This window comes from Leptodactylus fuscus, chromosome 1 (genome assembly GCF_031893055.1).
Source record: "Leptodactylus fuscus isolate aLepFus1 chromosome 1, aLepFus1.hap2, whole genome shotgun sequence".
Lineage (NCBI taxonomy): Eukaryota > Metazoa > Chordata > Amphibia > Anura > Leptodactylidae > Leptodactylus > Leptodactylus fuscus.
In genome coordinates this window covers 220,205,879-220,220,260 of record NC_134265.1, presented here as the reverse complement: position 1 = coordinate 220,220,260, position 14,382 = coordinate 220,205,879, and the positions used below count along the sequence as shown (strand labels likewise).

The 14,382-nt window shown below is 38.7% G+C and overlaps 1 protein-coding gene across 1 annotated transcript in view; it reads right to left on the bottom strand.

The window, feature by feature from the left end:
- The window catches only part of LOC142215467 (fibrillin-2-like), a 116,922-nt gene that overhangs the window by 26,852 nt on the left and 75,688 nt on the right, over positions 1 to 14,382 (bottom strand). The window contains exons 10-28 of the mRNA XM_075283698.1: positions 11,078 to 11,230; positions 10,523 to 10,744; positions 10,127 to 10,270; positions 9,889 to 10,008; positions 9,523 to 9,648; positions 6,308 to 6,430; positions 4,864 to 5,139; positions 4,567 to 4,620; positions 4,350 to 4,475; positions 4,116 to 4,241; positions 3,785 to 3,904; positions 3,311 to 3,448; positions 3,167 to 3,217; positions 2,537 to 2,662; positions 2,224 to 2,451; positions 1,790 to 1,915; positions 1,554 to 1,682; positions 1,069 to 1,194; positions 825 to 950 (exon numbers count right to left, since the gene is read on the bottom strand). Coding sequence (XP_075139799.1) covers positions 825 to 950; positions 1,069 to 1,194; positions 1,554 to 1,682; positions 1,790 to 1,915; positions 2,224 to 2,451; positions 2,537 to 2,662; positions 3,167 to 3,217; positions 3,311 to 3,448; positions 3,785 to 3,904; positions 4,116 to 4,241; positions 4,350 to 4,475; positions 4,567 to 4,620; positions 4,864 to 5,139; positions 6,308 to 6,430; positions 9,523 to 9,648; positions 9,889 to 10,008; positions 10,127 to 10,270; positions 10,523 to 10,744; positions 11,078 to 11,230 — 2,640 coding nt within the window. The remainder of the gene's footprint in view (positions 1 to 824; positions 951 to 1,068; positions 1,195 to 1,553; positions 1,683 to 1,789; positions 1,916 to 2,223; positions 2,452 to 2,536; positions 2,663 to 3,166; positions 3,218 to 3,310; positions 3,449 to 3,784; positions 3,905 to 4,115; positions 4,242 to 4,349; positions 4,476 to 4,566; positions 4,621 to 4,863; positions 5,140 to 6,307; positions 6,431 to 9,522; positions 9,649 to 9,888; positions 10,009 to 10,126; positions 10,271 to 10,522; positions 10,745 to 11,077; positions 11,231 to 14,382) is intronic.

The window sequence follows — 14,382 nt, the reverse complement described above, 5'->3', positions numbered from 1 at the left end:
AGTGTGAGCGGGGAGGAACGCCCCCTCCCTCTGCTCACAGTGCTCGTCCATAGACAAGTATTATCAGGAGGGGAGGGGGCGTTCCTCCCCGCTCACACAGTACAACGTGATAGGCGCTGCTGGGCAGAAGGACGTTCCTGACAGACTGTCAGGAACGTCCTTCTGACTGTAAAGAGCTACGGTACCAGGACCATTAGGTCTTTACCCAGGGCACAGATCGGGAAAGCCGACAGTGCTGCCTAAATCAATGAAAGGTCCTGTTTAAAAGAGAAATTTGTTTAGTTTTGAGAAGAAGGGTTTAAGGGGAGACGTGATAAACCTGTATAAATATATACATTTCATATACAATCAATACGTGGAAAAGCTGTTCCTTGTAAAGACAAAGGCCATTCCCTTCGTCTGAAGAAAAAAAAGGTTTTATTCTCCAGAGAGGCGACAAGGCTTCTTCAATGTAAGAACTGTGAATCTGTGGAATAGCCTACCCCCGCAGCTGTTTAAAAACTTCTTAGATGTCTTTTCACAGCAAAATAGTATTGATGCATATGGAGATATATAGAATGCTTTATTCCTTTTTTTGTTCCTTCAGTCATACCCTTTCCCATTACATTTCTCTTACATCAGTGTTGACCACCAAACCCTTTTTTCAGGGAATTACTTAGGACTTGTTGCAAGGTATTGCCTTACTTCATAAGAATGGAATTCTGCTAACTTTCCTCAATCTTCGAGAAATGCAAACCAACAGATTAGAATAACAATATTGTTTGAGATTTCTCTTGAGACATGTAGATTCCATGAACATAGATTGAGCGGAGTGAGTTACTCACCCATACAACCCTGACGATCAGGAGTTGACTGGAAGCCAGAATCACAAGAGCACTGGTAAGTTCCAATCATGTTGACGCAACGGCCATTCCTGCAGAGGTTATCACTCAATGAACACTCATTTATGTCTGGGGAAAAAACAAAAATGACATGAATGTTCTGAAATATATGTAGCTTCTCTATGGATTTGGGTATGTGTTTTTTTATAAATTGACTATGTAAAAAGTATACAGAATATTTTCATACCAACACAGATGTTGCCTTCAGGAGTTAGCTCATGGCCCGGGGGGCAAATACATTCAAAACTGCCGTCAGTGTTGATGCAGGTGCCTCCTCTACACAGCAGAGGGTCTCTTTCACATTCATCAATGTCTTAGAACAAAGAATAGAACAGAACAGTTATCAGTTATAATGTGATACAAAATACATACATGTGGATACGTGAAACACTCATGCCTGAAAAATGAATTGTTTTACTTTAAGTTGAAAGCGAGAATAGAATCCTGCTCAGGGAATGGGCCCTTTTATTTCCATGGACATTCTCTTTGGTACATATGCCTATTCTATCCAATAATCCCCCACCCCCATAGTTTAAAGGTAGCCCTAGTTATTCAGGCAGTCCTGCCACCTTTGAGTTCTGTCCTTACAATATATACAATATTCATATCCATACATAGATCATTACATTGCTAAGGAATTTGTTACATGCATAAGTCCAGTTTTATAGTTACCCATGCAATTCTTCATCATCATGAATCCACTCTCATAACCGTCAAAGCATTCGCACTCAAAGCTTCCAGGAGTATTGACACATGTTCCATGGCCACAGAGGTCAGGAGAAATCCGGCATTCATCTATATCTGTAGTAATCATAGTAAATGAAACAATGTAAATACTTCCATTGGCACTGAGGGGGGTTATCTGTTTTTGTACCATATGCTAATGAGACATCTCAAACATTTCTTACCTGTACAGTTCCTTTCTTCAGCATCCAGAGCAAAGCCGCTCTCACAGACACACCTGAAGCTTCCGATACTGTTGCGGCATGTACCGTGGTTGCACAGACTGTTGAATACTTTACATTCGTTCACATCTGTAAACAGTGAAAAAAACAGAATATGACACGTGAAGGAGAAGTCGAATTAAGGCTAAGGTAAAGATAGTAAAGGCGATTTGAAGACCAGAAATGGTGCTTTTAAATGCTTAGGCAAAGACAAACATGGAAAGGTTTTGAACAATGGAATACAATTTGCTATGTCTGTTTATAGGAAAAATGTAAAATTATCTAGTTATTATTTATTCAACCAAAGATAGAAATGGCAACTTAAAATAGATTCATATTTTGCTAAATCACAATAGGCAACAGAAAGGGTGAAGAGCTGAAAGAGTGAGATATGATACCTTTGTAGAATGGGCGACCAGAAAGAATGTCGCCTCTATTAGCAAAGCCAGGTCCTCTTGGACAGATGGTTTTGTGCTCATCACTTCCAGGTTTTGGGCACTCTTCACAGTCAATACCCCAAGCAGCACCCACAGTGCAGCAGCACATATCAATTCTGTATTTTCCAGGCAAGGGAGCAGTGCACTCATCCTCATCCCACTTCATGTAGCACTGTTCCACACGTATATCTGAGAGGAAAATTGGTAATACATTACAATGACTAAATTAAAAAGATATTTAGGCATTAACATCAGATGTCAAGTTTCTTCTTACCAACACAGTTTCTGCCTGAACCGTCCAGGATTAGGCCTTCAGGACACTCGCACTTGAATGAACCAGCAGAATTCACACAACGCCCATTAGGACATACACCCGGGAATACTTCGCACTCATTTACGTCTAGAAATAAGTAATTAAGAATTTAAAATAAACACAAACGTATAGAAATTTTATCTGATACTAGCAGGGTAGACTAACCCATTAGGGTACCAGAGAGGATTCTCCAATAGACCCAACCTCTAGCACAATAATGGACGCTGTAGGACAACCCCAATCACACATGATTTTTACCAATTACTTGATACTAGGGTCATTTTTTTCTGGGTTTATTAGCAAGTGTTTTTTTTGTAAGCAAAGGAATGAGTGAACCAAGATTATCATGGAAATAAAAGTGGGCATGTACATGTTCTGTGCAGAAAAAGGGTTCCAAGAAACCCTAGTACAACCCTGGATCAAAGCTATTGTTCAACCATAAAGGAGGGTATTGATTTCTATAAAGTTGATGGCTTAACTTATTACACCTAGTATTATAATATACATCAAATGAGTGTCTTGCAGACAAGGCATGGTGATAAATTTAGATTTAGAACAATTTTATCAAATTATACAACACATAGATTTTACCTTCACATGCCACCCCCTTCTTCCTGGAGTAACCTCTAGGACATGCAGTGTCTAAATAACAATGGAGATTGCCATTAGTATAATAGATAAGAAAGTTTCCAGATATTTACAGAAAATACTTAGATTTTATAATATGACGCCTACCAATTTCACATCGCTCACAAGGGCTTCCCCAGGCAGCTCCTAATGTTGCACAACATTCAGATTTCAAAGTGGCTCCATTGATATTGACTTCACATCGACCATCTTGGAGGTTCAACCAACAAGTTCCTTTCATGCTATCTGCAATGTGGAAAAAAAGAAAGCGAGAAATGTAAGACAAACTACTGCCATTTCTGCATTTATTGCATGACATAGTGTATATTGAATGATACATAGGACAGAAATCTTTCTCATATTCGTTTTTGTAATATGAAATCTAAGCGTTTTTACATAGGACAGAAATCTTTCTCATATTCGTTTTTGTAATATGAAATCTAAGCGTTTTCTCGGTGAATACAATATATATGCTTGAGTAAAATAAAGGAACACCTGAATATTATATCACACAAGCCAATGTGCCATTTATTTCTTCAGGAGTGACCTCCCTGAAGCCATTGGACTGTTAATAACACTCACCCACACAAATAGTTCCCGTGGAATCCAGTTTGCTTCCGAATGAGCACTCGCACACAAAAGAGCCGGCATTGTTCCTGCAGACACCATTAACACAGGGTTCGGACGCACATTCATTAATATCTGAAAATAAAAAAGTGATACCAAGTGATGGTTGGACAAGTTGTCTAGGAATGACCCCATCAACCTCTAAATGGCCAATAATGAAATCATTCAGTGTAAAGAAGAGCCCTGGAACACTGTAATTGATGTTTAGTTATTAAGAAAGTTGCCTTGTAAAGTATATAGGTCAAACACTGTAGTAAGTGAAAAATCATTGAAAATATATTCCTACCTTCACAAGTCTCAGACTCAGGCTTAAAGACATAACCCTTGGGACATGTACAGGTGTAACTTCCAGGAGTGTTTCGACACAAGCCATTGTCACAGAGCAGGGGGTTCACGGCACATTCATCAACATCTGAAATTGAGAGTATAAACTCAATGCCTACTCTTGGAGTACATCAAACAATACTATATGTGCTGTATTAGAAAAAGTAAATCTTGGAATAGAGTACAGCAAACATACCCACGCAGTTCTTTCCACTTGCATCTGATTCATAGCCAACATTACAGATGCAACGATAGCTGCCACGCAGGTTTTCACAGATGCCATTGGGACAGATTTCAGAGTTTAAGGCACATTCATTAATATCTGCATTAATAAGAAGAGGAATATAATAACATGAATATAGAGTCATTAAACAAATAGCTATATCAGACATAATCTCACAGTATATTCTTACCTCTGCCATCTGCAGTTATACCAATACCACTGCTGCAAAGAGCCTGAAATTCAGCTGCAAGATATGATTGACAATATTAGAGATAACATTCTTTAGAATCCTATGATATCTTCATTGTTTATTGAAGTACTGAGATTGCGAATATCATTAACATGGTGCATTCTCATTATTTACAGAATAGTACAACTAAGCCTGTCTAGCATATTTCCTTCTGATCTCATATTTGGAGACAATGACTAGAACTGACTCCAACTAACAATTTTTGATAGGAAGTACCATCTGAAATACTGTACTCACCAGAGTTCTTGGCAGGGCACGGCTGACAGGGTTCTCCAAATCCATGGTCAGGATTAGCACAGCAACACTCAGATTTGGTAACAGCACCAGGGAAGGGACGGGCACAAGTTCCCTTTTTAATACCTCCATAACAAGTGCTGCGCATGTGTGTGTCTACACAAACTCGTCCATCAATGCCAATGGTCAGTCCACCCAGGCACTCACATCGGAAGGAACCCTCTGTGTTAATGCAACGGCCATTCATGCAGATTCCTGGTGTCTGACATTCATCCACATCTAAAAACATACAGGATTATTGTCATGTATTCGAATGAAATATATACAAGTTTAGGTGCTGAACTTACAAAATACATGTTACATAATAGGTTCATCAAAAAGAGGGACAGTTAACAGGTTTAAGCCACAACACACCTGATCCTGAGAATGGCAGTGTTTCAGTCCTATTACATTTACGCTAGGTTCACACCTACGTTTGGGTTTCCATTTGGGGGGTCTGCTTGGGGATTCCCCAAATGGAAACCTAAACCGCTTAAAAAAGCAGTTAACTTTGGAAACCCGCAGATCCCATAGACTGTAATGGAACAGAAAATGGGGAGAGAAAAGCACTGCTTGCAGGACTTTTCTCTCTTCAATTTTAAAGCAGAATGGGGAATGGAATCCCCTGGCAAAGATCGGGCGCAGGGGTTCACCTGACTGGGCAAGGGTTCAACTAACTGGGAAGATTTACCACGGTAAGACTAGATTCATCTAGTCTTACCATGGTAAATCTACCCAGTTAGTTTAATTAATTAATTAATTAATTAATTAATTAGAATAAATTGCTGTGAAACTGGTTTGATTTTGCAGGACTTTTGGCTCCATTCAAAATAATGGGATTATGATGGATGTGAACTGTCCGTTATTTTTGTAACATTAACGTATATAGCTAACGGACATATGACAGAAAATAACAGATAGTCGTCAGTTATACTTTCTGTTACTTCTTTCCATTATTTTATGTGCATGTTCAGAACGCAGAACCAAAAATAAACCAAAAAAATTTACACAACAGCATTAATTTTAATGTTATTGAATGGGAGCTATTCACATGACTGTTATTTTGATGGCCTCTTGTCACAGACCGTCAAAATATAGATCATGTCCTATTTTTGCCCATTTTCATAGATCCCTCTATACACTGAAATGTATGGGGGATTTGTGAAAATGGGTGCCCCTTGGGTGCAAGGTTTTTTAGGATCTTCTTGTGCAAAAGTGCTGAAGATCTAACATATGAGGAAGTTGAACATCCTTTAGTGGCTGTTTAAGTAATAGTAGTTTTACTACAGTTCAGATTATTACAGTTCAGTTTGCTGTCAAGCAGCTTATAAATAGACTGATTAAACTGTACAGATTAATATAACATATTTTTAAGTAGTTACATACTAAGTATATCAGCACTTCTTACCAACACAGTAGCGTCCATTTGGTGCCAATATAAAGCCGGGCTTACAGATGCACTTAAAGCTGCCATCCTCATTGATACACATCCCGTTCAAGCACATATTTGTGGTTGCGCACTCATCGTGATCTGTGGGAAAGATTGTGTTAGCTGATGGACCACACAAAAGCTTAATTATTTTCCCTTTTATTTGTCTTAGTGTTGTATATTTATTTTATCTGGCCAGCATCAGCCAAATAAGCTGACATATGACCCAGGAATTTCATTAGCAAGACAGTGTAATGGAAAATGACCCTGAACCCAGTTCACTGTAAAGATATCAATTTATGCTTGTTTTATTGGCAACCTCAGAGGCCCTAATAGATGTGTAATATAAGCTTACAACAACAAAACAACGGTCTGTGTAATTGGACGAAATATCTCATGGATTTAAGCGTAATGCTTGTGTAAGGTGTAGCATGAGAGCACTCATATCAATCGCATTTTAGAAGTCAAAGATGAGACAAACACATACGATTTCACAGACTCACAGAATAGGCCGGCCACCCATAGAGGCAAATGGTATGGGCCAATGAACTCTCCGTTATGTCCATCAACTGCCATTGTATAGCCTATTACATATGTACTTGACACCTGAGGAAGGCTCTTATACTTGTCAAGCACAGACACTGCCCCACTGAGTTTTAATAAGGGAAATAATATGATGCCCAGCCTTCAAGGCTGTCTTTATTTCTTTAGGAGGTGCATGAGGGAGAAGAAAATGAAAACTAGTTGACGCATATACACTTAGTGTATGTGAAATAAATTGAACTATGATAGAAATGATTTTACTTTGTGCAATGTGCCTGCGATGCTGCCTACAATTCAATTGAGTTGCCAGGCACTTCATGTTTATTTGCAGGTCAGAAGCTGAATAGCAATTCATATGAATAGCCAGTAGCTCCTGCCCCTCACCACTATTCAGCCCTACCACAATGAAGTGTTTAATAACATTAATCCGGAGTGAAGGCAGTTGATGAGTTGTATTATGTCAGTAACTCAGAGAGATGGGTAGTACAGATGTAAAACACATCTTTCTAAGGTACTAAGACAGTATATACTTTGTTTGCTGCCTCTTTGCTGGATCAATATTATTATACTTCACATTTACAGTAGGTCACTTCAGTGGCAGGAGTAACCCTGGTTAGATAGCTAGTGTGGCTGTATCATAGGAGTCTATGATTTACAACAGGGGACAAAAAAAAAATGACAGAAGACAGGTGAGTTTATTTTTTTTTCATACTGTTTCTTTTTTAGTTTTTAAGTTGTGATGGATCATTTGGTTTACATTTGATTCCTTAATGATCATCTTTTATTTTTAATAAAATGAAGTGGGTTGTTTGGAGTTTTTATTTCAATAGAATGCTTTTCTTTGTGCCTCAGTGTTTTTTAATGCTTTATTGCTGCCTTAGTAATGGCCACTAAGGTGGGGCTTAGTGTTAGCTGGTGAAAAGGCTAGCACTAACCTCTACCAATTATTACCCCAACACTCAACATCATCAAGGGTTCAGAGAAGAACTGGTATTGTCCAATAGATGGTTGGCCACTGGGTGGCTACAGGCTTGTGATATTAGAAGGGAAAGGGCAAAAAATTGTGACCCTTCACACCCTGGTAATATTAGGCTACTACTTTTTGTTATATCTGTCTGCTTTGTGAGAGAGTGAAGGGTGTGGTCTGGGAAGACAGGTATGTCCCAGCCAGGCAGCTAAAGGGTGTTTGGTAAAGATTCACACCAGGGAGGTCAGCTGGGTAATCAGGCCCTAATAACAGTCTGAGTGTGAAGACTAGCAGGGTGGCACCACACTGACAGAGCTGACCTGTCCAGACCGGACCTCCAAAGCTGATACTGTGCCACCCGTTGTTGTTGCCAAGGTGGGAGACTGGTAGCCAGTCTCCTGTATAGTCAGGGAAAAGTTTCCTTACGTTTAAGTTAGTTTTCTCAGCCATCCTGTGGCTTTGCAAAAGCAGTGTATGTGCTACATGTGAATAAAGCCTGAATTTGTGTGCAATCCAGTGTCTGTGTCCCTGTTTCCTGCACTGCTACAAGCATCTACCTGAGCGATTCTCCACAGTTTATAAAAAGTTGGGGGAGACCTCATGACATGTTTTTTAAGAAAATAAATACATTTAAAAAATAATCTAAGTGATCTAGAATAACATAAAAGACAAAAAAAAAAAAAAAAAGAAACTGCTATCTTCTTTGTAATTGCTTCTGACACAGGAGACCTGGAGATGAGCTGCATCTTGTGTCATCTGTGTCACAGAATTCTGTCATATTCCAAAGGTCCATGCACCAGAATGAGCTAGTGAAGGGACTCCTAAAATGTGACCTACTATCAATATGACTGTGAGTAAGCTGATCACATTGAAGTGTAGATAGGGTGGAGGGATGGGGGAAGCTAGTCATATGAATTGATGGGTGGCCTCTGAATTTATATTGCACCTCGCACCTGCGTCGTCCACATCTGTAGTGATGTATATATGAGAAGAATGGACAGCTCATGGATGGTGTCTATGTTCTCCGCATTGTTTTTCACAGCTCAACTGACATGAATGGCAGAGATGAATAGAGAAATGAGAAAAAAAAATAGCGCATGTCACTAATTTCTTTCTCAATGTCTCTACATCTGTGGAAAGCAATAAATGTGTGAAAGGCCCCATTGACTATAATGAGTCTGTGTGCTGTGTGTGTGCTGTTCAATTTTATCATGGATAGCAGCAAAGAAGTTAGTGTGAAAGAGTCCCTATTCTGATGGTCACCCTGGGCGGAGTTCATATTTTGTATAAATATTTCTGTATATTATTCAAAACATCATTTCCTAGGCTAAGACAAATCTGTCACTGCAGGATTTCCATATGCAACATATTCAATAGGCTTATTAAAATGATTACGATTTAGATTATATTACATATTACAAGGACTTAAAGGGGTTGGCCACTTTCAGACCAATATTGAAAAACCAATGACATTGTTTGTAAAATAAAAAGTTGTACAATTACATTTTCTGTATCAATTCCTCACAGTTTCTACATCTCTGCTTGCTGTCATTCATTCTGCAAGCAGAATACGGAATTGATACAGAAAGTATATTGGAAATTGTACAACTTTTTCTAATAGAAACATTTGTCTCTCAATATTGGCATGAAAGTTGCCAACACCTTTTAACATTGGCCAACTCACCCACACAATTCTTTCCATCTGGAGTAGTCTCAAACCCAGCATTACAGATACACTGGAAACTGCCCTCCGTGTTCACACAACGGCCATTTCGGCACATTACTCCATTCATGATGCATTCATCAATATCTGAAAAGATATCAGGTTTAGATGTAAGGTATAAATTCATCTATATAAATAATAATATATTACTCATATTTATTAATGCTATGACTGCATGTAGAGTACGTAAAGAAGTAATGTGATCGCTGGATATACAGCTACCTGTACTTGGTATTCAGAAAGTTGTTCAATTTGCATAAGAGGCTTTACCTAACAGCCCAAAGGGTTTATTAAAATTCATACCAAATTCTATGAAACATCACCTACCAATGCACGCTTGTTTGGTGGGATTGCTCTGGAATCCTTCATGACACCTACAATGGTATGATCCTTGAGTGTTCACACAGTCTCCATGAACGCATGGACTGCTGGCGCACTCATCTACATCTGCAGACAGGAAATATTTAATAAATATAAGGAGTATTTTAGAGTTCAAAATTATATGAAAAATATGTTCAACAATGGTTGTGTAAGCTGTACTAAAATATTTTCATTTTTAACTTACCAATACATTCCAGTCGACTGTCCTGTTTGTATCCCATATTGCATTCACATCGATAACTGTTTGGTGTCGGGATACAACGCCCATTCTGGCACAAGTTGGTAAAGTGCTTGCAAATATCTCCAGTTTGGTTTAGTGTTGCTGTTCCTAATTTAGTCAATGAGAATACACAAAAGCAAGTATATTAGTGTCTACTTAATAATGTAGGTATGAAGGTCTATTGTCAATAATGCATATAACTTAAATATGAGATTACGTATTAAATATGGAATTGCATAAACCTGTTTCTTAGAATTCGACATTGTTCCTAGTGAATGGCCCGCTGCTGTCTGAGCTTTATGTTCAGACAACAGATTTTCTATTGGACAACTAATATTTTCTCCTAAACATTTATCTTACCAATTTCTGTGCCCACACTAGGCAATCCTGATATTGTTCCTTGTCCATTAGGTCCAATTGGTCCATATCCACCAGGGCCAATTCCTCCTGGTCCAGTTCCACCAGGTCCAATACCTCCTGGCCCAATTCCACCTGGTCCAACACCTCCAGGACCAATAGGATAAATTCCTGGGTAGGCAGGGCCTAGAGGTAGGCTTTCAATGCAAAGTCTTCGATATTCATCTGTACAAAGAATGCATAGAGTTTGCTAGTGTTTAGGCAAGTACATCTAATATAAAAACATTTTTTTAATTCTTCTATTTTTATAGACATGATGAATAAATATTTTTAACTGCTCTTTTACAGTCAATGAATTCTCATCCTTTGAACTTATACAAAGGAAGAATGTGGGCTAGAATTGTAAATTTGACATTTCGTAGTTTACCCCTAGCCCATAGCAGGATAGGTTTCATCTTTGCCATAGGTCAGACTTTCTCTAAGCATCTCAGTGTTTTAGCATCACATAGTGGTACAGCCATCTGACATTTCAAAAGTTTGGAAAACTACTTGACTCACCACTGCCTCTGACTGGACACATCTCAGGGATTTGACCTAAGGCCCAGCACCGTCCAGTATCACAGCAACATTGTCCTTTTGTATATTGGCCCTGAAGTTCTCCAGCACATCGGCCACCAATTAATGCAGAGAAACAGCTCCCAGTCCTCTGATCTGGTAAAGAAGATATGGAGATTTACACCTTTCAATGCAAAACAAATAAAAGAAAATGGAATGCTACAGGAATTGGCAGGATCTTCTAGGAATTCTCCCACTCCACAGATATTATTGTTTAGTATGTTGAATGTTATTTCAAATCATGACCACCATTGTAAAATGAAAATAATGTGACCTGAGTCCATTGTAATGTGATTTGAAGGGCCACTGTTTATTCCTTCTTCCTAAATGACTTCTTTGTCACTGGATAGAGCAAGACCAAGCAATTGCACTGTACTGTTCTCATCGGTGCTGTCAGTTATGACTACAGCAAAAATATTCTCTAAATGGTTATGCGACTGTGCTGACATTCATCAAGACAGCCAAATAAAACATATTTTACTTGTCCCTGGAAAGAATTTTAACACATTTCTATTGCCACACTTTACAATAATCCTTAAATCAAACCTTGTACTCTCGGAAGATTCATGAGAATGTCAAACTTTTAGTGCCCTGAAAGTTCTGCTATTTACTCAAGCATATTTCTGTTGTCATAAAAGTGGCCAAAGGTCCCTATGAAATTCATTAACATGGACCTGATGAAAGAATTTTACTTTTAATCTCTAAAGTCTAAATATCCCTTATTAAATGTTCCATCCGTCCATCCATCCATCCATCCATCCATCCAGCTAGCTAGCTCTGTAATTGAAGGTATCTAGCTAGCTCTGTAATTGAAGGTATTTTCAGCTCAGTTCAGTTCTCATATCACACCAGCCTAAAGTCTAAAAAATAGTATAAAAAAGCAAATAAAACACAAAATCATTATAACATTTATGTGGGTCACTGTCATATTAAGACCCGCATTTCAAGAGCTTTTTTTCTACATCATAGGGCATCATGATCTCTTCAAGTATTTTGATATATTCAGTACCCTTATATGACAAAGCTTCTCATATCATGATTTTTGCACCGCCATGCTTTATTGTTTTCACTCTAGCTTGAATTCAATTCTTGGGGCCCATCCTAAAAACTGTCTGCAGCCACCAGACGCAAAATAACAATTTTGATTTCATCGGTGCACGAAATGTTGCGCCATTTCTCATGGCTTTGTTTCTGACAAATGCCAAATCATAGAAAGGGTTTGTAATCATGGTCATATCCACTGGCAACTGATCAAGACAACAGATTTTTATCATTAGCATGGTTAGAAAAAAAATATTTAAAACTCCGCAAAATGTCCGCAGTACTACACATGTCCAAGTGGCCATTCTGGTGCAGTTCTCTGGAGAACTGAGCTTTGAACTGAGAACTGAGATTTGAACTAGAACAGTGTGGCACAATATCAAGGGAGGAGGAGGAGGAGGACAGACGGAACACAAGCAGTGCAGGGGCGGTATTAAAGGTAAGACGTGAGGGGTGCTCGGAGGTGCTCTGGGCAATAGGGTTAATTTTCATAAAGAAATAAAGCGGTTTAAAAGGAAACGGCAGGGACAACAGGATAAGTAAAGATACGAGTAGAAGAGCTTTTAAAAAGGCTATTCAGACATGTGTTTAGCTCAAAAGCACTTTTCCCAATAAGAGACTCCCTTTAATAACTTTTAGTTGATGGCTATGGCTAGGTATATCTGAATGCTAATATATCCACATGTTCTATACTTAGTAAGTTCTTTTTATTTCTTTATATCCAGTTACAAAAAGGAAAATCTATTTTTGCACATAATCAGTTGTGAGGCCACATCCAGCTGGCCTTGTCCTTGTATTAACCTGGAGACATCATGGAGCTTTGTGCTCACATTTGCAGAAAGTAATTCACAGTAAGCATTGCTCTTTCCTTCTTGTACTTTAACAATAAATTATTATGGCTAAAGGTCAGGACTAATCCTGTTCCCAACTGCTCAGAGCATCGTGAACTGCCAGAGCAGTGACATGTTTTAAGTGTAATTGGAAATAATTGCAATGGGAATTTTCGATTGCCCCATACTCAAGCCAAATATACTAATTATTTCTAATTGTTTATTGTACAGGTTTATTTTCTATATTTGTTGGCATAAATAAATTTGTTAATGTCTTTTCTAAAGCATTATATACATCATCTAGTACTTTAGTCTTATGGAATCCTATAGAAAGCCATAAATAAAACCTTATTATCACAAAACATTGTATCAAGCGAAAGCTTTGCAGCTCTTCTAAATCTGCAACCAAAGTAAATACTTCATGCATATCTGCATGGTTGCAATAAATGCTCATCTCTGAAACATTTACAGCACAGCCAACACAACAGAAACAGTTAATAAACTTGCAAACCATAAATCTGCATTGAACAAGTGACTATTGTATTTTTCTGATAATTATAAGCAGACAGTCAAACATACGCATTGCTTTAATGTCTAAGCTGACTGGCTCCTGCTTTACTTCCCAGGGATTCCTTTCTTTAGATATGTGTGTTTTTCATTGCACATCCCATATTCTGTTGCCATATTAGTCATTACTCTGTTCTCCTCCTCCTTGACCTTTCCTCCACCTTCCACACAGTCAATCGCCCCCTGCTGTTGCAAACTCTCTCATCCCTTGGCATCACCGACTTGGCCCTCTCCTGCATCTCCTCACCAACTGCACATGCAGCATCTCCCAGTCACACACCACATCCTTATCACACTCTCTTACTGTAGGGGTCCCTCAAAGCTCTGTCCTGGGACCCCTCCCTTTTTTCCTCTAAAACCTTGCCCTTGGCCAACTTCTAGAATCCCATGAATCCCATGATTTTCAATACCACTGTTACACTGATGACATTAAAAAATATCAATCTGACCCAAATATTTGGTACACTCTTCTTTTGTCCAGAGTTCAAGAGTGTCTAGCAATCATAGCCTCATTCCTTTCCTCCTGCTTTCTTAAACTCAACATGGACAAACCAGTGCTCATCTGCCCCACTTACTTCATATGGTCCCCTTATCAGACCCATCTGTCAAAGTTAGCAGTACCCCATTTACCTCAGTCCCACAAGTCTGTTGCCTGGGGGTAACCCTTGATTCTACCCTATCCTTCAAGCCTCACATCCCAGCCCTCAACACCTCCTGTTGCCTCCAACTCATGAACATTCATCAAATCCACTAAATCCTCACCCCTGAAACTATAAAAATGCTAGTCTATGCCTTTATAATCTCCTACTT